Genomic DNA, 24,096 nt, shown 5'->3' on the forward strand with positions numbered 1-24,096 from the left:
ACATCAGGGCAGGCTGGTGGCACTGGGTCCCCCTGCGTGTATAGCCCACACCCTCTTGCTTATCTGCCCTGAAGAGAGTTCGGAGTGTGGTCCAGAAGCTGATGTGTGCCAAGTCGGTCTGTGCCCCTGCCCAGACCAGCTGCCTTTGCTTTGGCTCTCCAAGCTCTATAATGGGATAGATCCAGGCTGGAGTGGCTGGGGCCTGTTCAGTGGGTGGGGGGCCCACCCCAGGCCACCCTACAAGGGGCTAGCGCTGCAGGGCTCTGCACGATCGGCATCATTTTACAAACTCAGCTTGCCCTCTGATCCCTTCCCCATTAGAGTAGCAGAACAATCTCCATCCACCCCCTGAGCAGAGCAGGAGGGACTCCCCCAGGACCTGGTCTTGCCCAGTGCTGGGTCCTGGCTTTGAGAGCTCCTGGCAGAGAGTGAGGAGCAAAGCTGGGAGCCCAAAGCAACCTGACCATGCAGGAAACAGAGTGCAACTGAGCAGCTGCCAAGGTCCCCACCCAGCCACAGGGTCAGGGGCTGAGGGAGGCAAGTAGCCATGTGCCTCAATGAACTGATGCAGTCCCTGGCCAAGCTCAAAGCTGCCTAAGGGCTGCTCTAACCTGTGCTGCTGTAGAAGTCCTGTGTTCTCCAGCCCCGCCCTAGACACCTCTCTACTAGCATGGAAAGGAGGGAGTGGGGTGGAGCAGCTATCTCACTGCGTGTCTTTGGGGGATTCCCTCCTGCTGCTCTGAGCTGCCAGAGCAGCACCAGAAATGGGAGCTGACCCAGTATCTCCTCAGACAAGCCCATTCTTCTCATGCACACAGACGAGGGCTTCTCTGGGAGAGGTTTACTGAGAACAAATCCTCAGACCCCTTGGTGAAGCCTGTTTAGCTGTGGAGGAGGGAGCTCCATATGATCCCACCTCTCCCGCCACCAACCCTGCTCCCAGCCAAATCCCCAAGCAAGGATCTGCAGTGCCAGGCTGGTGTCTGAAGCAGGCGGGGCAGAGCTCTGTTTCTATCACACATGGCTGAACTGCCGGCAATACCATCATGCCCCTACTCGCAGAGCGAGACAGCTCAGTGAGGAAGCCTGTGATGGAGAACAAATGTGGAGCTCACAGGTGTCATTTCCCAGGGTCACTTTTCTGACCCTGTTTGTCAGCCAGACAAAGACTCCGGATGGAAGAATCAAGCCTGGCTCATCAGAGACCGAAATAATCCTGCAGTTTCATTTGGCTGCAGGATTCCTCGTGTCCGAAAGTGCTGCATAGCCTCCCTCCGCGCTCGTTAACCTGCCGACAGAGAGCTCCGCTACCTGTAACTCAGCACGTTGAGCCGCTACCCCTTCTCTAGTCCCCAGACCGTGCTCCTTTCCTTTGCCTCTGGAAAATAACTCCCAAAGGGACCAGAAAGAAAGTCCCATGCCTCCGCCAATGCACAAAGAGATAGGAGTGAGATTTCAAACCACCGTTGCCCAGAGATGCTGTACAAGCCCCCCTCCCCCGAACCCTAGGGACGTGTTCATGGTGCCGAAGCCTGTGCCGCAGCCTCTGCCCTGCCAGGCTGAGCTGCGCTAGTGCGGGTAAAGCTGGGGGGATATCTCTGCCCAAGCTGCAGCCCCACTGTGCCTTGCAGTATAGACATACCCTGGGGCGCTTCTTGGGGGAAAGGACCAGGGGGAACTGTGATGACCTGACAAGGGGACTTGGAATCTATGAGCTAGGATGGGGAGTCTTAGCTTGTCAGAGGCAACATCTAAGCAGGCCGATGAGTCAGAGTTATCATGGCTAGGGAAGTTATGTCGCCAGAGGAGGTAAGGCCTTTCCTGATGCAGTGGAAAGGGACAGTCCATACCCTGCCCAGGGGGAAATTGTGAACAGTATTTCCAAGCCGATAAATAATTGAAGCAAACCCAGGATAGCTGCTAATTGCAGCTGGTGGAGGGGATGCACAGTGCATGCTAGGCACCAGCTGCCAAGAAAAAGCCATTTAGACCCACAGGAGAATCAGTCCCCACAATCCTGTCTTCTGTGCTTGGCCACAGGCCACGTTGTTCTCTTGGTCACACTGGTGCCATCCTGGGCCGACTCCAGCCCACCCCAGACTTACAGGGCTGGGACCAAGAGCCTCTCTGTGCTAGAATGACCGAGATCAACAGCAAAAGGGTTTGACTGTCGGCTCAGAAAACATCTAATGCAGGTGATTGCAAAGAGCTGTTGGTCACTAGTGAGCAGAAGCAGCTGGTGCAAGGGCAGTCAGAGCTTCTGTGGTTCCTTGCCAGCTCCATGACAGTCCTCACTTCCTGCGGCCACGTGGCGAGGCCCTCACTGCTTGCCCTGGGCTGGTTGGCTGGGCCTTGGAAGCTGCTTAAGGCCGAGAAGGGGAGGAAAACACAGGGGAGGAAAAAGTTTCTTCTCGGGGTGGTGTGAGAGTCTTGCCTGACCCCCTTAGCCACAGAGGCACAGCATGGGCAGCGGTGACAAAAGCACCTCCACCCCTGCCCTATCGGTCTGCCTTGCCCAGACTGGGAGGTGAGAGGAAAGCTCCCTGGCCCACGTGGACAAGGAGAGAGTAGGCTGAGAAACCCACCAAGCTCGCTTCCGTTTGAAATCTGCCCTAGAGCAGGGCTTGAAGTCTGTTCAGCAGAGAGCACTGGTCTGGCTTCCTCCCTCGTCTCGTGATGTGGGCAGCAAGGACTTGACTGGGACCTGAATCCCCATCTGGGAAGGAGAAATGGGAGCTCACGATGCTACTGTGCCATTCACCTCTCAGGGTCACCTGCTGTGCAGCTGCTCGGAGAAAGCGTTCCTGCATGTTGTCCTTGTAGGGAGTTCTGGGTGTGCTGGGCTGCTGAGCCTGAGCTTGGTACCCAGAGTCCCAGCAGGGGGAGAGTGGTGTCTTTTCAGCTGCTGTGGGGCAGACAGATCCTATCCTTTCAGCAGAGGGCTCTGTGGGCCGCTCAGTGCATTACTTTGGGGAGCGTCAGGCAGCCGTGACCCAAGCCCCAGGAAGCACTGATTTGCTGGCAGGCATTATTGTGTATCGAGTGCCAGTGGGCTGAGGGCTGCATTCTGATCAACACTGGTGTATGGGAGAGGCTTCCGGCTGGCCCAGGTCTCCACCTTCCTTTGCTGCCTGCAGCCCCGCCACGATGCTCCATGGTATGCAGGGAGACAGGGGAAATCTCTTGGAAAATCCAGGGAGCAGGCTGTGCGCTGAGGGTCCCTCCACGGTATATCTCAACCCCCGATATCAGGAGGTGACAGCCGGATTCATCCTTCAGAGGCTGTGCTTCCAATCCCCCAGGGCCAGAGCAAAGGCAGGACGAAGCTGGGCTGGCACCTGCTGGCATTATCATGCTATGCTCCAGCTAGCTCATCTCCTGTGAGGGCAGGTGCTCTGCAGAGCCGGATGGCGCTCAGCACCTGCCTCTTTACAGCCCTCCAGTAGCACAGGCCCCCAGGCCCAGAGCTAGGTGGTGATACCCTGCAGAGAGTTCAGCGACTGGCAGTTTGGTGAAAGAGGGTGGGGCCGTGCAAGGGGGTGGGAGGTGCACACGCTGTGGTGGTGAACAGGCTGGGCTTTGAAAATGCCTCGTCTCTGGAATGTGCCAACGAGAGCCGCAGCCGAGCACCGGGAGGGCAGCAGGGACTCCCCTAGTGCTGCCCTCACCTCCTGCGCAGGGAGGGAGGGGTCGCTCGCAGTCTCTCCCACCAGCTCCCACTTCACTGAGGGGCCCCAGGAGGGAGGGATTCCTTCCACCCTTGCCTGGTTTTCCCACCCTCCTCTCTCCCCACAGGGATCCCTCAGTGCAGGCCAAAGCCAGAGGGGTCTCTTTGGATCAGTCAGTTTGAGGACAATGCGGCTCCCACCCCTTCTGCTCCCCACTGGCCCAGCATGCCTCATCCTGAGATAGCTCCCAAACCCCACGGCTCCCTTGTGACAGGGCAGGGTGCACCGGCTGGACCCCCACGCGGGTGTAGGAGGGTAACACACGTTTCTCATCCTCCAGGGCATGGATTTGGAGGAGAAGGACTACAGCGAAACAGACGGGCTGTCGGAGAAAACCACGCCCAGCAAGACCCAGAAATCCCCCCAGAAAATTGCCAAGAAGCTCAAGAGCGCCATCTGCAGGGTGACCCTGCTCGACGCCTCCGAGTATGAGTGTGAAGTAGAGGTGAGTGACTGGGGTGTGTTGCCTGAACCCTGTGTGTCTGTCTGTGTCACCCCGTCTCGCCTCCCAGCCTGGCTCTGCTTGGCCATCGCCCCCTTTCTCACCCTTAAAAGGAAGGTAACCAACCACTGGACCAGCTTACCTGGGGCTGTGGGGGATTCTCTGTCACTGGCAAATTCTAAATGAAGATTGGACATTTTTCTAAAAGAGAGGCACTAGTTCACACAGGATTTAATTCAGGGAAGTCCTAGGGCCTGCGTCACACAGGAGCTCAGGCTAGACCTCGGGAACCACGTGCGGCTCTTTTACAGTTAAAGTGCGGCTCTTGTGGGGAGCTCAGGATTTCTGCCTTGCAGTAGGGTGGTGAGATAGGGGCTTCTGCCAAGCGGGGAGGTGGGTCTCAGGGCTTCAGCCCTACAGGGTGTGCCTGCTGGGGCTCGGGGCTTCAGCAGGAGCAGGGCTGAAACCCCAAGCCCTGGCAGGTGCCTCCCAAGGGGCTGAATCCCCGACTCCCAGCAGGTGTGCTCTGGCTCTCAAACTTCTGAAGATTGTTGGATGCAGCTCGGTGGGTCAGTAAGTTTGGCCACCCCTGGGCTAGACGATCCCAGCAGGTCTTCCTGGCTTTGTAATCTGCGACTTCTTTGGTTTTATAGCGGGAGGCCAACCTGCTTTGGACCAGAGAAATGGCTCTGGCAGCTCAGCGGGACTCAGGTGCAGCCGTCTCCACCCCGTAGCTGTGTGAGAGGAGACCGGAGGCTGCGCGGGACGGGGAGGCTGCTCCCCGCTGTCGGCCAGCAGCTGGCTGAATCCAGGACCCTGCACCTCCGACATGGCAGCAGTTCTCAAGGCGAGAGGTCTAGACAGGCCCTGGCTTTGGGCCACTCCTCAGGCTGTGTAACAGGGCCAGTCCTTGCACTGCAGCATGGCAGCCTTCGTGGTCTGGGAAGGAGGTGACTGCCGAGCTGCAGCAGGGCGCGGTAAAGGGGCCTCCTTCCTCTCACAACACTGCAATGTCAGATGAACAAATTAATGGTGCTTGTGCGGCTGTCAGGGGAGGTATAAAATGGAAACAGGGACTGGACTCAGGAGAGAAAGAGGGAAAGAGAAACGTGTGACAGGCAGATGCAAGCAGACACACGCTCACAGTCACTCACACTGGTAGACAGACACGCCTATATGTGCTCACACGCACACAAAACTACAGTAAAGGAATGTTAGTAAGGTTGCAAAGTCAAGCATTCAGAAGTCAGGAAATGCCAGAGTTAAGGTTACCTATGCAGCCTTAATTTATCCCTTTCATGCAGATGCATTCTGATAGAGTCTTTAATGACATGATCACATCCACAGGACCCCTGCCTCACCCAGTGCACAGAATGGAGGATGCTCAGGCTGCCATATGCACTGCAAGCTAGGGGTGTGATTCCCTGCACATGTACACAGAGTCGCACTAGCTCTCATTGAGCTAGCGGGAGAATAAATAACTGTACCTGCAGTAGCATCGGCGGCAGCAGCAGTCGAGGCATGGCATAGCCACGTATAAACCTGCCTGAAACTGGTGGGTATATACCCAGCACAGCTAAGCCATGCCTCCACCGCCGTTACCTGAGACTACACTGCTGTTTAGGCTCACGCTAGTTTGATAAGCCCAAAGTGTAGACATAGCCTTAGTGAGCAGCTCTTCCATGGTTTGTTTTCTCCTCATTCTTCAATGTGTGGCCCCAGACCTCGCTGACTACCACTGTTCCAACCCTGGTCGGAAGCCAGAATTAAGTTTCCACAGGGGCTTTTTTATGCTGCTCATCACTACAGTATCTGAGTGCTTCACAAACATTAATGAATGTATCTTCACAACTCCCCTTTAAGACGAGGGGGGATTATCCCTGTTTTATGGATGGATAACTGAAGCATAAAGATATTAAAGTCAAAGGTACCCACTCATTTTGGGTGTCCAATTTCCGGCACCTGGGACCTGATTTTTTAGAGTATTTAGCCGCCTTCTTCTAGAGCTGGTCCCTAGCTGTATTCCACCGTGGGGATGCATGTGCTTCATGCTCCTGGAGCCGAAGAGTTTTGAAAGCAGAATCTGTTGGTCTGCATGTGTGCCCTGGCAACAGCTGATACAACTTGCAGGGCAACGGCTACTCGTTTCTCCATGCTTTGGGGTTCCCCGGGAGGTTCATAACCCCAGTGAGGACCTGCTCTTTGATGAGATTCATTTGTTCAATCCAAAGATGGATGAGTCCTTACTCACTTTAAAGGACTGCAGGGCCACCATCTGCTCCCTGGGAATATACACCTGCCCCAAAGAGAAAATTCCGCCAGTGATAATACAAGCCTAGACTGATGGCTCAACAGTTCTTCCACCAGAGGAGACCTTATAAGCCATCCCATAAGAGGCAGAGAGCCCAAAAGACTCACTTCCCCACACCTCTGAAGTGCGTTTCTAGCCCTCGGCTAAATGTTATTTTTGACGGGAGCTTGAGAACTGCAAACCATTGAGTCCAACACCTCCTGACTCCTACACACCCTGTGGTGGTTGTCTAGCACTCTTTGTCAACACCTGGAGTACCATAACAATGGACGGATGGGTGCTCTGCATCATCCATTCCGGCTGTATGATGTAGTTTGCATCCCTACCCTCTCCAAAACCCCCTCGCTCACCCTCCCTTGAGGGCTGCTCTCACAAAAACATTCTCAAACAAGAAGCAGAATCTCTCTTACAGTGAGGAGTGAGAACGGGTTCCTCTTCAGTGCCAAGGGAGGGGTGTTTACTCAACATATGTCCTAGTCCCCAAAAAGAGAGGTGGTTGGAGATCCATTCTCGCCCTCCACCATCTCAATCGCGTTGTGCACAAACTCCATGTTTTGTGAAGTCAAGTTGGCATCTGTAATTCCACCCCTGGAAAAAGGCCTGTGGTTTACAGCTCTTGACATGAAGGATGTCTACTGTCACGCGGACATTCACCCTGCTCCTCAGCGCTTTCTCAGATTCATAGTCAGCTCCATACACTTCCAGTACAGAGTGCTCCCTTTCAGCATTGCTCCCATCCCCAGGATCTTTACTAAGGTGTCCTCTATCATAGTAACCGATTACTGTAAGATAAGAAACTTTCTCTTACAAAGCACTTCATGTGTTCAGAGCACAGCTCCCATCAACTCCAGTGACAGTCAATCAGGCATCCAGAAAATGAAGAACATGCAATTAGTGCCCACCCGTGAAAAGTTAGGTTTAAGTGACCTGGCCAGCATTACCCAGGAACTCTGTGGCAGAGGCAGGAATAGAATCCAGTTCTCCAGGAAAGCATTCAACTGCCTTAATTATGAGACTGTCCCTTCACTCCCTACAATCCCCTATCTTGTTCATGACATGCCTTCCAACTTCTGCAACAAATGAAATGGGCCCTGCAGACAGTCTCCTTCACTAATAACCTTGATTCAGGTCCATCCTTTCCATGAAATGGAGCAGGAGTCCTGTGGCCAAAATATATGATCGTGTAACTGAGGACTATCACAATGCATGCTCACAATGTCGCAGGCCACCTTAATTCTGGCATTTCCTAACTTCTGAGCACTTGACTTTGCAACCTTAAGAATGTTCTTTGAACATAGTTTTTTTGGATGTAGATTTCCTAGGTTTTGCAAAAGGCAAACTGGAAGAAACAGAAATTCCTTCATGTGGTATCGAATTGACACCCACATAGGTCCATCAGCAGGGATAGAACCTTTAGCTCCATCACAGAGACCTCAGCTACTTGAGCTACTAGAGTAAGTGATAGCAGTGGTAGGTTGTTATCCTGTACGTGGGCCAGCATTAGAGGGGGATGAGACACACGCTTTGCCAGTGGGTTTCTCTCGTATTTGCTGAGAGCAGAGGAATGGTGAGACTCAGGAGTCTTGGGTTCCATTCCAGGCTCTGGTGGGCGCATACTCTTTTGCCCGTTCCCCTGCCCCTCCAAGCGTGACCCCTTCTGTCCCATCCCCTCCAACCTGTCCCTGTCTCAGTCTTGTCTCTTCCCTATCCCTGGCTCCTCGTCCCAGTCACATTCTCCTTACCTAGCCAGTCTTATTTCCCACACCTCAGGATTCTCATCCCAGCCCCGATCTCCTTGTCCAGCCAGTTCCAGTTTCCCTCTTCCCAGTGCCTCATGTGATATGTCTCTGTCCTTCCCCTTTGCCTCCAGTCACACACTCTCCCCGCCCACATTTCCCATCCTCACTGGCTCCCAGTCCCAGTTGTCTAATCACAGTGTTCCCTCCACCCCTATTTACTGACACACACAGAGACACGTTTTCACATGTGGACGTTCACACTCCTACACCCAGAGACAGGCAGACGCATGTGCAACCAGAGACACGTGTGAACGTAAGCACAGATAGACACACACAGACCCACACTTTCAGAGGCATGAGTGCACAGACAGGCATGCCAAGGCACACATTTGCACACCTACATGCACAGATACATGAGCACACAGGTTTGGGAACAAGCCGGTGGCATAGCTCCGTGTCTCATTCCCCATCCTCTGATTTCCCATCTTCAGAGCAGAGTTCTCCCTTGCCGGAAGCCATTTCTGCTTATTAGCTCAGTAAGGCACCAAGGGTGCCGTGAGCTATCTGGGTCACTAACAGAAATACACATGCACGTAGACACAGACGAATCCCCAAGTGCACACGTCCATACACACACGCACAAGAATGGAGCGAGACTGCAAGTCTGACTCATGCATTTCTGCACGGGGGCTGCCTGCTATTTGTGTATCATGGCAAAAATGAAGTGTTGGCATGTGTGTATGTGTGTGTGTGAGAGAGAGCGAGAAAGAGAGTGAGTGAGTGAGCCTGTGTCACTGTGATAGCAGCCGGCTTTGTTAGAGAGCAAGGGAGTTCATGCAGCAGGCAGAGCTGACTGAAGCTTGTGAGCCGCAAGCAGCTCTTTAAAACACTGTGATTTCATTATTAGCCAATCTAAGTTATTAACCAGTCAGGATGCGTTTACTATGCTATTAACCAATTTAGAATACTTGGTCAATCATAGAATCATAGAATATGAGGGTTGGAAGGGACCTCAGAAGGTCATCTAGTCCAACCCCCTTGCTCAAAGCAGGACCAATCCCCAATTTTTGCCCCAGATCCCTAAATGGCCCCCTCAAGGCTCACAACACTGGGTTTAGCAGGCCAATGCTTAAACCACTGAGTATCCCTCCCCCCAGTCATTTTGCTGTGAGGATAATACTGTAGATAGGTATATAAAAATAGTAAATGACACAATGAATTGTCACTACTGTGGCTCCTTTGCGTTATGTCAGGGGTGAAAGTAACTTAAAGGACTTACTGGTACTCTGGAGTCTTGAGCAGGGGGGCGTGGCCTCAACTGGAAGAGGCGGGGCCTTTAAATCAGCCCCAGAGCTACCAGCTACAGAGGGGGCTGGGAGCCCCGGGGCTCAGGGGTGATTTAAAGGGCCCTGGGCTCCAGCCGACTGCTACCGCAGCGGAGCTCTAGGCTCCGGCAGTGGGGCTCGGGTGGTGCTTTAAAGGGCTACCCCAGGGGCTCCAGCAGCGGGGCTTGGGCAGTTCTTTAAAGGGCCCGGGGCTCCCCGCAGCAGCCGGAGCCCCAGGCCCTTTAAAGCGCCACTGGAGCCCTGCCGTCGCTACCCCAAGGGCTCCGGCAGTGGGGCTCTGGCGTCACTTTAAAGGGCCAGGGGTTCTGGCCACTGTGGGGAGCTCCGGGCCCTTTAAAGCGCCAGCCTGGGGAAGCCGGTCTGTTCCGGCACGCCGTACTGGCACTTGCCGGTATGCCGTACCAGACCGTTCCGGCTTACTTTCACCTCTGGGTTATGTTGACCACTAATTTGCATCCTGAACCGTTGAGGACTGAGTATCACTGCTGCAAAGTGTGATCAGCCCATCGCAGGGAAGAGAGCGTGGACAAAGCCATAGGCACCATCTTTCTTAGATGCCGGCGGGGGCTCACCCCCTGCTCCGCTCCAGGCCCTTTTGAAAGGAATGAAAATTTGTCACTGAAGTTTATGAAACAAAACGAAAAATGTCAATTAGAAAAAAAATAAATCATTTTGATTTGAACTGAAATGACAAATTTTCAAATGTTTTTATTTTTGTCCCCCACTCCCTCCATTTCCCCCTCCTTTGGAAAAAGGGGATAAGAAGTAAAAAAGGAGGGAGGGGGGAAATCGCCAGATCTGTACAGTGATTTTTTTTTCATTTTAAATCAAATCAAAACACAATTTTTTGCTTTGCTTTGATTCGATGGAAAACTGAAAAATTTCAAACAATATGAAAATGTTCACAGAAAAGTGAACGTTTTAAGAGTGTGAGATTTTCAGGCATCAGTTTCCACTTAGTCACTAGCCCTCCTGGCCAGATAAAGTGTGTTCTTGTCAGCAGAGTGCCTGATTCCTGTTTTCAGAACTACTAGGGAGAGTTGTTAAGTGTCCATTGAGTTTAAATAGTTCAGCAGAAGTGCTGTTAGCTGCTCGCCTGCAGCAGAGTGATGCAGTGGAAAGCATATTGATTGTTGCACTGCAATAGGGTGATTCCACTTCTCTACCCCGTCCCTAATCTCTGTTTGTTGGGTCTTCCGCCCCCCTGTGAATAGCTTTCCTGCCTGCATCTGCTGCTGTTCGAAGCTGTCCCAAGCAACATAAATTGTGACATAAAACTGAGTGGTTTTTTTGCTGCCCTCCTTGCTCCTCACCTGTTTGGGACAGCAGTCATGAAATTGACCCCTCTTGTTAATGTCATTCATCTGCTGCTCCACAAGGCTCTGAGCAGCAGTAGAGGCACTGACGCTGCCTGTCTGCAGGCTCAGAAAGATGGCACTTAATTGAGTTGCACTTCGTTTGTGTCTGGAAGGTTGTCTAAGAGCCATGAGGGCTGGAAATCTATTTTTAACAATATAAAAACTGAGATTCTGCCGCAATTGTATCCTCAGTGCCCCACACTCATCTGGAAGACTGTGACTGGATTTTTTTTTGAACCCTGATGTCAGTGGTCTAGGAGCTCAGCAGACAGAGAAGCCATCAGTCTGTGTTTAGATCATGGGTCTCAGAGGTCTCTATTGCATGGAGATTAATTCATGTCAGAACCAAGGCCTTGAGTTTTCCCTAGATGAACGGGAATATTAAAGCCTGTTCCTGGGACTGAGTGGGTGAAGGAATCCGAGTCAGCTTTGTTCCATTGATCTCAACCCTCCAGCAGCCCCAGGCTTTAACTGTCATTTTTAATAACTGCATTTGTATTTACGGCAGAAACATTGTCACAAAGCAATAAATAGAATGGGTCATTATAGCAACTGAAATGATCTCTTAAAGCAGGAGAGATGAGCTTTTCCGAGCCCTGATGCAGCACATGGATTTCCTCACCCTTCCCGGGTGACTGATTAATATTTACCAAACAACAGACACAAGTGTGCGCCCACAAATATCTGCCTCATACCGGATATATAAGCCATATCTTGTTGTTTCCTTATCAGAAATACTACTTCTGCATGTACCTTAGGAAACAGTAATCTCCTGATATGTTATTGCCCTTTGTTTCTGCTGCTTTGTTTATAGAAGAAGCTGTCAGTGGTGAACTCTGATCTTATGAGATTCCATTCACAGTGGAGTCAAGTTAAAGTCCTAGATTGTTGCAATCTTTTGTGTTGTGCAAATGGTAATTCTGGCTAGCGAGGAACCTCTGCTCAGAGAAAATTCCTTTGGGGAAAAAAGAAATTGCTTTATTAAAAGGGGGCTTGTGCCGTATTTGTGGTTTCTTTCTCTCTCCTTTTCATCCCCCACCTCCCGTATGCATATTTTGCCTTAGTTGTGCATTCTACACAATACTTATATCCATTAAAAACAAGCAGGGATGAAACACACAAATCCAATATCCTTGCCTGAACAAATTCGGCTCTGCAGTACTCCTATATCAAAAAAGATATAGGAAGAAACAGAAGGGGTCCAGAGATGGAAGACTAAACCTATTAGAGGCATAAAAAGATTTCTTTACCAAAAGAGATTGAAAAGATGGGGACTTTAATTTAGAATTGAGGTAAAAAAGGGGGATCATGATCAAGGTATATAGAAAAATGGATGGTCTAGAGAAGGGAAATCAGGTGCCCCAATTATCCAGTCTCATATTACAGGGACAAGGTGACACTCAGTGAAATTGGAGAGTGACTCATGTAAAGCTGGTCAATGGAAATTATTCTTCTATCCACATAATTAACCTATGGAACTCACTGCCACAAGATAGCAAAAGGCCAAATGCTTGGTATGATTCAGAAGAGGATGGAACATTTAACTGGATAATGAGAACACCCACTATTACATTAGACAGGATAAATATAGGAATATAAGCAGTATAAACCATCCTTCTTCAGGGCATTAGCCAGCCACTAACTGTCCTGGTCAGTTAGGAACTACCCCTGCAGTCAGGTTATTGCAGAATTGTCCACTGTGCCGTTTCCTGCACATTCCGCTCAGGTATCTTGTATTCGGCAAAGACAGGCTCCTGGGCTGGCTGGACCACTGCTCAGATCCAGTATAGCAGCTACTCTGCACCTGTGTTGCTTTAAAGTGGAAGGTGTGCCAGCAGCTGGGTGGGTCTCCATCACCCAGATCCTGGCTGCATCCCACATTAGAGGGGTAAACAGTTACACTGCCCTGTAATGTGGTGCTACGGCTCTTCTGTGCACCTGCCCTATTTGCCGGTGTTAAAACTCTGCACCAAGCTGCTGAAACTGGTTGTTGCGGGATCAGTTCATCGAATGAATCTGCCCCATGAATCTATAGGAGGTGGGGCTGGCTCTCTCGGGATAGGGGATTAGGGAGCTGAGACAGGAATGTCCTAGAGGGAAACCCCAGGGGCAGCCCAGCGCAGGGAGGGAACTCAGGCTGAGTTTTGTGCTTTGTTATTGTTTCAGAGTCCCCAGTAAAGCCAAAGTCCAGGAAGAGGAGAGAGGGGGTGCAGGGAGTTGGATACTGACTCGGGATATCCCAGGGGACAGCCTAGAAGGCACATTGTCCTTCTGGGCCAGGGGGAGCATGCCTACAGCTACTCCCTTGATAGAGCCATTGCCTCCCCTTCTCCCCAGCCCCCCCTGTCCCCTTCGGGGTGACAATCGTGCCCACAGGGACACTCCCAGAGCGCCGTGCCCAGACAAGCACGGGCTGTGGTTGTGCTTGGTCGCTGGGAGGGGGAAGCAAGGGGCAGAGACTTCCTGCATCCCCCGGGTCCTGCTTTTGCCTGTGTTCTGATGGACAGCTGCAGCATGACTGGCCTTGGAAAATGGGAGGGGGATCCTGGCTCCAACTCCCCTGTCCGGCTGTGTCTCCTGCAGAAACATGCCCGGGGCCAGGTGCTCTTCGACATGGTGTGTGAGCACCTCAACCTCCTGGAGAAGGATTACTTCGGCCTGACGTTCTGCGACTCCGACAGCCAGAAGGTAAGGCTGGGGCACCCAGCTCTTTGCCGGGCCCGTTCGATGCCCCCCTCCCCAGTCCCATCCCACCCCTCCCTCCAGGCCGCAGCCATGACCCCTGTTTGTGTTATTTCTTGTTGTTTCAGAACTGGCTGGACCCCTCCAAGGAAATCAAAAAGCAGATCCGCAGTAAGTCGCTCAGTGTGTGTGCTGGGGAGATGCCATCCCACCATGTGTTAGGCCTGGGCAGTGCCCTCTTCAGGCTGGTCGGGCTTTCAAAGGAATTCAGCAGCTGCCACTGCTCTCAGTTATGTTACCTCCCCATTCTGCCTACCCCGGTGGGAACTCCAGCCCCTTGGTGCAGCCCAAGGAGAGCAAGAGAAGCAAGGGGAAATGTGGTGGCTGCGGCAGGAATACGAGCCTGATTCGCAGAGTTGCCAAGTGCCTGGAGTCCCCTGGAGGCGGATGTCAGCTGCAGATGCTGTTCAGCACCTCTGAAAACCAGGCCACTGGCATCCGGTCAGGGACAGCTGGGGAATGCCTGGCTGTGTGCGCCATTGGCCGATGGACCACGTGCCACCATTCCTGTGGAGTACCTTTCTTAGGGCAACTGGCTGGATGGCTTTGCTGGTCCTTAGCCCTGCAGTGAACACACAGCTGGGCATCTCTGTGGGGCTCTGTGGGCTGCGTTCTCCCCTCACTCACACCGTTGTCAGTCAGGGGCCACTCCCCTGAAGTCCTAGCATGAAGCTGCTGTGAGATGGGGAATCAGGCCTCGTGTCTGCGTCTTTTGCGGCTGGGTCGGGACAACGCCCCTGGGCTTGGGAGAGGGTGCTGTGAATGAAGGGGGTGCTGTCTGCTCCCTCTGCTGAGGGTGTGTGGCTGCCTTCTGCTGAGGTGTGCAGGCCCTGGGGCTCCTTGGCGGCGGGATTCCTGGCTACCATACGATGCCCATGAGTCATTAGAGTTACCCACAGTGGGATGGGGGGCTGCAGAGCCTCTCTAGCTGGGTGGGGATCCCCGTCCTTATCTACAGCAGTGACCCTGCCCAGCATCCAACGCAGTGCCTTAGGATCCACCCAGCTGCTAACAGACGTCCTTGTAACCGTCCCTGCTCCCTTGGAGAATGGGTGGGGAGGTTCTGCCCCGCTGAGCAATCAGGAGAGCCCGGGCTGGCCTGGAGTGGGTTCCCGGGCTGACAGAGCAGGGTGGGGGCTGGTCAGCTGGAGGAGGAGCAGGAGATCCCGGGCTGGCTGAGAGTAGGGGTGGCAAGGCAGGCTGGTTAGCTGGGCTGGGCAGTGGCTTGCAGAGACATTGTGGAGCAGGAGAGGGGGGCCTCACCAACTGTGGACCTCAGGGAACCTTGCTGGGAAATGTGAGGCTTGTTGCTGTGGCGACAGGAAGAGGTGGTGTCCCTGCATGCTGGAGACTGGGCAGATCTTGGCTGGGCCGACGGTGGTGGGGTCTGCGGGAAGCAAAGGCTGTAGATCCCCAAAGCAACCCATGCTCGGCGGGTTAATCTCTCTGGGCACTCAGGTAGTAACCCCAGGGGAGTCGCCTCTTCCTTCTGCCTGTCCCAGGGGCCCTGGGCATTGAGAAGGGGTGGGACACAGGCATGAGCTCCCTACACTGAGTCCAGGCTGCGGGGCGGGTGCCCTCAGGGAGGACGTGTCCTAGGCACATGGGGAACATGCTCCCCCTTATTCTCTCTCTCTTCCTCTCCCTAGGTGGCCCCTGGAACTTTGCCTTCACTGTTAAATTCTACCCACCAGACCCTGCCCAACTCACAGAGGACATCACAAGGTGAGGGGCCATGGGGCACTCGGTACACTGCCACGTCCCAGGGCTCTTCCTCCCCTCCCTGGCAGACAGCATCTGTCCAGAGAGCCAGCTGCACGGTGGATGGGACCACGTGTGTGCGTGAAAGGCCACCTGTGTGTAGGATATGGCCACCTGTGTGTGTTGGGTGGGTCAGGGAGGGGACTGGCCCAGTGTGTAGTCTGGCGGAGTGCAGGAGGTGTGCGTGTGAAGGGTGTGACTGTGTTCCTCTGGGTGTGCTGTGGGGGGGCCTGGCTGGGAGGGTCTGACCCAGGTCTGTGGCCATGGGCAATGGGGTTCATCTTGGGCTTGGGGCGGAAGGTCCATCCCTGGCAGAGGGCGAGGGAGTCTGTCTTGAGTGCAGGGGCACAAGACGGGGGGCACTCATTCTGAGTGTGGTGCGAGGGGGTTGCTCCTTGTCATGGGGGCACAGTGACGGCCTGAACTGTTGTTGACTGTCTGCCCCATGTACATGTACCCCGCCCCAGTGACCATCTCCCTGCGATGGGCAGACCCCTGTGCTATTTAGAATCTGCCTGGCCCCCAGAGAGCTCACCAGGGCGTTTCCCTTTGTCTTTGCCCCCATCTCACCAGCCTCCCCCTTTTTCTCCCCCAGATACTACCTGTGTCTGCAGCTGCGGGCTGACATCATCACGGGCCGCCTGCCCTGCTCCTTCGTCACGCATGCCCTGCTGGGCTCCTATGCCGTGCAGGCCGAGCTGGGAGACTACGACGCTGAGGAGCACGTCGGCAACTACGTCAGCGAGCTGCACTTCGCGCCCAACCAGACCAGGGAGCTGGAGGAGCGCATCATGGAGCTGCACAAGACCTACAGGTTGGGCGCCCCTCCAGCCCCGCCATTCCTCCCTTCTAGTGGGCAGGAATCCAAGCGGCTGCGCCCTGCCAGGCGCTGCTTGTACAGCAGCTGGGAGGGAGCCCTGGTGCTGGCCTGGGTTCCCTGCTAATAGCATCCCAGTGCTCATCTCCCAAGCAATTCCTGCTGACCAGACCCCCGATCCCCCCATGCCCGCAGGATGCAGCTGGCAGCAGTGGCATGGTTCTAATCAGCCTCTGTTTGCTCCCCATCTCCTTCCAAGGGGCATGACACCAGGCGAAGCGGAGATCCACTTCCTGGAGAATGCCAAGAAGCTCTCCATGTACGGAGTCGACCTGCACCACGCCAAGGTACCTGAGCCCCCAGAGTCAGGGCACAGGAGCCCTCTGAGGCCCTCTCTGTGCTTCTCCTCGGAGCTCCTCACTCCTCTGTCTCGCTCCCTTTCTCCCTCTGTCTCACACGCACACTCTGGGTATATCTACGCTGCTGTCAGGCGGTGTGATTGCAGGGCATGCAGACAGACCCACGCTAGTGCTGGTCTAGCTAGCCCCGCCTGCCCAGGAATCTCCATACACACCGGAGCAGCTAGCCCGTGCGGCTGCCAGGGCTTCACTGCTGTTGTTACCGGAGCTGGCTTTGATCTAGCTAGATCAGCGCTAGCGTGGGGTATGCCTAGATGTGAGGCAATCCCACTCCCGATTGCAATGGGGACATCCCTCGTTTCCTTTCTCCGTCTCTCCCCCTCTGACCTTTGTGGATGTCTCTGGACAACATGATACCCCTCTGCTCCCGGTGTCAAGGATCCCAGTGGTTTTCCATTCTCAGGAGGTGACAGCACTGGGAAGTTTGCCGTTCGTCTCATCCAAGCCGGGACAAGCAGAACTAGAGTCCCAGGTTCACTCATGTGGGGCCTCGCTGCCCTGTCATCTAGGAAATGCTGTCAGTCCTGAAATGTGACCCATCCACCAGGGCCTGAGCTCACTCCCTGCCCCCCATCCTCTGAGCCAGCAACACAGCTCTGTGCTGACCTCTGGCGCTAGAGCTTGCAGAGCCAGCTGGCCAGTTTGGGGCCCACTTGGGGATGCCCTTAGCTGTTTATTGCAGAGCGAGCTGCAGGCAGCAGCTGGCAGGCCAGTCCCATGTCGAGCCACTAGGTCTGTCCAAGAACGAGGCAGGGAAGCATCTGCCCTGCTCACAAGAACACAGCGGGCAAGGGGCAGCATGGTCATTTTCACCTCCAGGGTGACGTGTTTGTATCCAGCCCAGGCTGGTAATGGCTGATAGCAATTACCAGCCTATAAAATGGACTGGGTGGGTCTCAGTCCAGTTCACAGTTGGCAAGTGCCCACATCACAACTGGGGCTAATTACACCCCTGCCCCCAGATCCTCTGAGCCAGCAGCACAGCTCTGTGCTGCCCTCTGGTGCCAGAGCTTGCAGAACAAGCTGGCCAGCGTTACCTCTTTGGGTACGGCCTTGCCTCTGTGCGCACTGAGCCGTGCGTCCTGCTGGCAAAGTGAAACCAGCTCCCCAGGCAACATTCACCCCCGCCAGCAGGCACAGTTCTACTGGTGCAAGGCACGTGTGGACGCCGAAGTGCCTGAACCGGTATAAACAGTCCTCCAGCAACAAGACCACAATGCACCTGGTGCTGCAGCAGTGACCGCTCTGCTTGCCGGGGTTCACAGTGCAGGGAAGCGGGACCCCATTTAAGATCTCCAGTGTGTTTTAGAAAGGCTTCTTTCCCTGCCATCTCTACAAACACACCTGGACAAGCCTGGCTCCGGCTCCAGTTGCTGTGTGGTCCAGGAGCCAGGTCCTAGGTTTCCTCAGCCTGTAGGGGGAGGAATGCAGAGCGCAGCTTTGGCATTCCCACAGGACTACAGATACGTACTCTGCCCTGGGAAAGGCCGTGGAGAACCTGCAGCTCCAGGGGGCTGCCCCCACGACCTGCCCCTATTGTGGCTAGCTTGATGCCATCTGAACCAGGATCCCACCTCCACCCTGAGAGTGACAGTGGACACCTCGCATAGACAAGGCCTTGGGCTCCTTAGTGATTTAGGTGCTTCTGAAAACCTCACCCGGTCAGTACGTTGTAGATAGGGCCCCATTGTGCTGGCTGAGCTGCTGGGGGCGTGGTCCTGTCTCTCCACCCCAGAGGCTGCCCCAGAGCTCAAAGCCATGAGAAGATGGAATTGCCTTTTAAGGGCAGGAAACCCCCACAAAAGAGCACAGGTGTCTCACAGCTGTGAACAGCAGCCAGTGTTCCTCCAAACCTCCTGCTCCATTCTGAGTGGGAACATTCCCCTCCCCCCAGCATCTCCCCACTGGCATCTCCAGCAGGGGACCTGGGTACCGCGTGATGTGTGGTAGCAGCCCAGTGGCACTGCATGCTCTGGAGGGAATGCAGTGGCCGCATTTTACAGTTGGCTGCAGGTACAAATTACCAGCCAGGCTATGGCCCCTGGCGTGGTGCTGGCTCTGGACACCTTGCTAGACCACACTGCCAGGTGGTAGCTGGAGGGCTGTTTGCTGGCCAAATACTAATCCTCCTACCTTGTCCTTAACCCTCCCTTCTGGCTTCCATCAGGACTCGGAAGGCATTGACATCATGCTAGGCGTCTGTGCCAACGGCCTGCTGATCTACAGGGACAGGCTGAGGATAAACCGCTTTGCCTGGCCCAAGATCCTCAAGATTTCCTACAAGAGGAGCAACTTCTACATCAAAATCCGCCCCGGTGAGGTGGGTGTCTCTTGCGAGAATCCGTCCCTCGGGAGTTGGGGGGGACACAGGCCAGAGTCCATCCTTACCTCCTGGGTGGGTGTCAGGAAGTCTGTTCTCTCCCAGGGGTGCTCGTGTGCTGGAAAGGTCCATTGTTGTTGCATTGCACCAGAGCAAGGAGACCCCCAAATTCATTTCAGCGAAGAACAAACCAAACCCAGCCTCTCATGTGTGTTATCCAGTGGGGTGAAAAGGGGGGAAGGGTCTGAAAAAGGGAGCAAAAGTGGGATTATCCCCCCCAAAGGAAATGGAACATTTGAAATTTCTTTTCCTTACGTGAGAGAATTCCCCTCCCACCCAAAAGCTGGTTAGTGCTGAGGAAAATGTGATCATCCACAAATGCCATCCTGCTGCCGTGTGAGCTCTGACCCTGCCCTGCCACCAGCCGAGTCCTGACAGAATAGCCACCCCAGCCGGGGCCCCAGAGCATGCTGGGTAGCGTTTATAGAGACACCCGGTCTGTCATTCTCCTGCTGGGACCTTGGCTAGGAGGCTGTCGCCAGCCTGAGCCGTCCCCCAGGGCCATAATCTGAGGCAGCTCCCGAGCAAGAATCCCGGCTGTAACACGAGTCTGTCTCGTGTGCTTCCAGTATGAGCAGTTCGAGAGCACCATTGGCTTCAAGCTGCCCAACCACCGCTCCGCCAAGAGGCTCTGGAAGGTCTGCATTGAGCACCACACCTTCTTCAGGTGAGGAGGAAGGTCCCTGTAAGAAACCGCCAAGGACAGGGCAGGACTCACAGAGAGGAGGCGGGGTGTGCTGTCCGTTCCTGCCCTCCTTGTGCTTTTCACAGGGGGAGATGTTCTTCATTAATGCCCCACGGGGAATCCGCATGGAGGGAGGGCAGTGGTCTGTCTCCTTAGTGCTCCCCCTCAGCTGCCTTTGCCCTGTTGATACCTCTCTCCCCTCTGCCCCACGTGGGGAGGGGTAGTCTCTGGGCCTCCCAGCACTCTCTCCCTGGCCTGCTTTCAGCCTGAGCTCCATGGTCCTCCCTACCTGATATCCCTGGGAGCTGCCCAACTACAGAAACTGCACTCTGGCTTGGCTTCGCCCAGCCAAACCATGGCATATTCCAGCTGAACCCAAGCAGAGAGATCCCTGTGCCCTGCAGAGCGGGGTCCCAATTGCCCTGCTTCGTACAAGGGGAATCCAAGCAGACTGCCGTGAGGAACACACTGTAACCGTAATGCTGTCATCACTAAGGGTTTCAGAGAAAGAAAAGCCGCCTGGAGATGCGTATCTCCCTTCCAGCTCTGTGGGGACCTGACCTTCTGCATTGTCTGATGTTTGGTGGTCTTGTCTAGCTACCTATATTCTGTCATCACAGCAGCTCACAGCACCCCTGTGCAGTTGGGAAGCATCAGCATCTTTAGTTCATAGATGGGGAAACCAGGGCACTCCTGGAGGTTAAGTGACTTGACCAAGGTCACACGGTGAGTCTGTAGCAGCGGCAGGAATAGAGCCCTGATGTCCTGAATTGCAATCTGGTGCCTCACCCACAAGGCCATCTTTTCCTTGCGTTAATGGAGAGTTTTCCTGGGTCTAATATGTAAAAGAATCTGCTGATGGGCTCAGTTTCTGCATGGCAGTAAATTGCATCCTGTGCGGGTTGGGACAGCTGCACTCAGGCCAGGTCTTTGCTGTTTGCTCTGCTCTGCCATGGCAATACTTATGCTCACTCTGGAGTCTTCTGCTTTTTTACCTGCCAGTCTGTGCCTGGCTGGTGCTCCGCATGGTTTCCAGAGCTCGAATTCTAAACAGAGACAACGTGTCCTTTAGACTGTTTTTTACAACCATTGCATCTGAGGCCCTGGCCTCATTGCAGGAGTTTTGCCATTGGCTTCACAGGGGCCAGGATTCCTCGCCTTCTGCCCCCCCACAAGCCTTCCAGCTCCAGACTAGTAACTGCAGGGTCCCTGCAGCTGGCTGCACTGAAGACTGAGGCCTTGATTTTCAAGAGGCCACCAATTTTGAAGGCCCAGTTTGAGACCCTTGGAGCCTGATTTTCAGAGCAGCTGCAGATCAAGCTGGGGTCAGTGACTCTTGACGCCTCTAATAACCAGACTCGAGGGGCCAGATTTTCAGCTCTCCTCTGCATTTCTGACTGAGGTTGTGAGTACAAAAATTATGGGCCCCTGTCACTTTCACTTGGGCATGCCCGTCCCTGATTGTGTCTGCAAATCAGGTGTTGACAGAGAAAGCGCACCCACAGGAACCCCAAGGCCTGGTCAGACCTGGCCCCAGGACTCTCAAGTTGAGCTCCCAGAATTCATGGCCACTCTTGACCCCTGATACTTGCACAGACAGTGCAGGGAGTGTAGGGAAGAGTTCGCTTGCAGGATGGCACGTGGACTGGGGAAGAGAGCCTGCGTCTTGAGATGCCCATGCTGGATTTCCCAGGTCTCATGCTGCACAAGTCTCTGCTTTTATCTCCATCTGACACGCTTTCAGGGCTGACAAACCAGCGTTTAATACATCAAGGCACACGGCGCCACCCTTCGCCCTGCTACATTCGCCGTGTCAGCCCTCAAGAGGCCAGCGCAGCCCCTTTAGAGCTTTGCTTATTTAGATGGGCAAAAAAAAATAAAAATGCCCACACATGGCACATGGTCTCCACGGTGCTCTCGATTGCTTCTAGTAGAGACAGTTTGGTTCACTGGCAGTGCTGGGGAGGGAAAGATTAGTTTGGGGTCAAACCAAAAATGAATTTTTCCAAAATTCTTGGCGAATGGGGAAAAAAAAATCCGTTTGGGGTGAAGGAGCCATTCTGCTCCTCCTGCAGTGGAATGTTGGGTTCAGTTTTGAGCATTTTTTAACATTTAAAAAAAAATTCCTAAATAATATGAAAGGAAATTTCTAAACGAAAAGTCGCTTGCAAGAAAAATATTGAAATGTTTTGATTTTTTTTTTCAGAATTTTTCCTTTGTTTTTGTTTTGACGTGAAGGACGTAACAAAAGCAACACCAATTCGCAAAATGTTTGTGTCGCCGAAAAGATGTCTCCTGGCTGTAGTCCCTGTATCTCCCCTGCCCACTGCTCCCCCCACCCATACACAGAGTACCCCTCATTTATACGCACCTGCCCCCCACATTATCATCTGATTTAGGCACATGCCTTTTTGACTCTCACTTCACCTCACTGCCGTCCAGTCCCTCACCTTCTACATTTGATGCTGATGTCACTGAGATGTAGGGTGAGGCAATTTGCACCTTCACCATTTGGGAGAGGTACAGTGGACGGGAACAGCCAGTGAGATGGAGGCAAAGAGACCAGCAAGGAGGCAGAGGGCTGGGGAGTTCTGCTAACAGGACAACACTGTTCCTGGAAGCAGGGTTAAGAGCCCAGGTCTTGGGGGAAGAGTGGCTCTTTATTTGAGCTCCATCTACAATCATAGTTTCCATCCATGCCTCCAGGTAGCTGGATGTTGCTGCTGAAATGATCTGCAGTGAAACAATGAAATGGCCACCATTAGGATTCAGAGTGAACAACAACCTCCCTGCAATGACAATGTTTGGTGATGCCTCTTGGTCTTTTCCTGGTTTTGCCCCCCCACTGACCGCCAGTCTCCATGTTGATCAGTCCCTGCCCCGTGTGTGAACGGAGCTGGCCTGCCAATGACACTCTGCTTTCCTCCCCCCTCCACCTGCAGGCTGGTGTCCCCAGAGCCGCCCCCAAAGGGCTTCCTGGTGATGGGCTCTAAGTTCCGCTACAGTGGGCGGACGCAGGCCCAGACCCGCCAGGCCAGTGCCCTGATCGACCGGCCTGCGCCCTTCTTCGAGCGCTCCTCCAGCAAACGGTACACCATGTCTCGCAGCCTCGATGGAGGTACGCCCCAAATTGGGGAGGGGGAGGGAGATTGGTTCATTGGTGGGAGCCGGGAGGACAGGCTTAGACTACGGGGCCGTGTGGGCGAGGGGCGGCTGGGCTCTGGCACTGCAAGTTCACAGCTCCCTGCTGCTGCTGTCGTCGACTCTTGGGGGTCAGGGGGTTAGCCCTCAGGAAGCTGGGAGATTGGTACTGGCCAGGCACAATCATGCAAATGTCACCCCCACCGCGCTGCCAGTTCTCCCAGTCCTGACCCACGGCCCCTCCCCCAGCTCTGCCAGTTCTCCCCAGACCTGATCCGCAGCCCCTCCCCACAGATCTGCCAGTGCACCTCCCCCCTCTGCCTGTGCACACCAGTCCTGACCCACAGCAAGCCACGCCCCTCCCCCCTATTATTCCAGCCCATGTCCCCATCACTACTCGCCCCAGACCTGCAGCCTCGCTTGCTGCCCCAATGCTAGGTGTGCATGTGTAACCCACACGCCACCTGGGCGTGGTGTTTTGTCTCCTCTAGTGGCGCCTTAGAGGGAGATTCTGAGCCCCGCTCTACAGCCTTAGCTAATTTAGCTCGTGCGGTAGAGGCTCCTGCACTAAGCTCCAGAGGTCCCCGGTTCGATCCCGATGACCGGGATCTGTCAGTGTTACACACGCAGATCTGCCAAGGCACTGGAAATGTTTTAAATTCAGATCCTCGAGGGACCCTTGGTGCTGGGTTCTTTCTGTCCCATGGATAGGCAGAGTTAGGGTGACCAGACAGGAAATGTGAAAAATCGGGACGGGGTGGGGGGTAATAGGATCCTATATAAGAAAAAGACCCAAAGATTGGGACTGTCCCTATAAAATCGGGACATCTGGTCACCCTAGGCAGAGTTAGGCTGAACACCAGCACTGCCGCCTTCTCTCCCCCAACCCTTCCTCTGAGCTCCTCCCTCCTTACCCTGTCCCCTCCCTTGGTCGCTCACAGGCAGTGTTTGGCTCTTACTGGGGCAGAGGATGCTGACATACTGCATCCCTCTTACCCCTCCCTCTCCCCATCCCCAGCACACTTCCCAGGCCAGCAGTCACTGCTGATTCCCCTCCCCTGTCTCTCTCTAAGCTGCATGGATGACAGCAGCTGTAGCTTCTCTCAGGGGCTGTCTGGGGTGGAATCTGCAGACCCCCTAGGTTGGGGGGATTCTAGAGGCAGCTGCTGGCCCTGGCTAGTTGACAAGCCCCCTGCCAGAGGCAGGCCTGGGCCTTGATGAGCTTTG

General features: G+C 54.2%; 1 protein-coding gene across 11 annotated transcripts in view; it reads left to right on the forward strand.

Annotated features, from left to right (window-relative positions):
- EPB41L1 (erythrocyte membrane protein band 4.1 like 1) overlaps window positions 1–24,096 on the forward strand; it is a 151,832-nt gene that overhangs the window by 92,944 nt on the left and 34,792 nt on the right. For all 11 annotated transcript variants that reach the window (XM_073309827.2, XM_073309832.2, XM_073309833.2 and 8 more), the window contains 9 exons: window positions 4,009–4,173; window positions 13,508–13,612; window positions 13,735–13,777; window positions 15,316–15,391; window positions 16,023–16,241; window positions 16,504–16,591; window positions 18,831–18,983; window positions 19,613–19,710; window positions 22,671–22,846. In XM_073309827.2, coding sequence (XP_073165928.2) covers window positions 4,009–4,173; window positions 13,508–13,612; window positions 13,735–13,777; window positions 15,316–15,391; window positions 16,023–16,241; window positions 16,504–16,591; window positions 18,831–18,983; window positions 19,613–19,710; window positions 22,671–22,846 — 1,123 coding nt within the window. The remainder of the gene's footprint in view (window positions 1–4,008; window positions 4,174–13,507; window positions 13,613–13,734; window positions 13,778–15,315; window positions 15,392–16,022; window positions 16,242–16,503; window positions 16,592–18,830; window positions 18,984–19,612; window positions 19,711–22,670; window positions 22,847–24,096) is intronic.

Source organism: Lepidochelys kempii, chromosome 13 (assembly GCF_965140285.1).
Source record: "Lepidochelys kempii isolate rLepKem1 chromosome 13, rLepKem1.hap1, whole genome shotgun sequence".
NCBI classification, from domain to species: Eukaryota; Metazoa; Chordata; order Testudines; family Cheloniidae; genus Lepidochelys; species Lepidochelys kempii.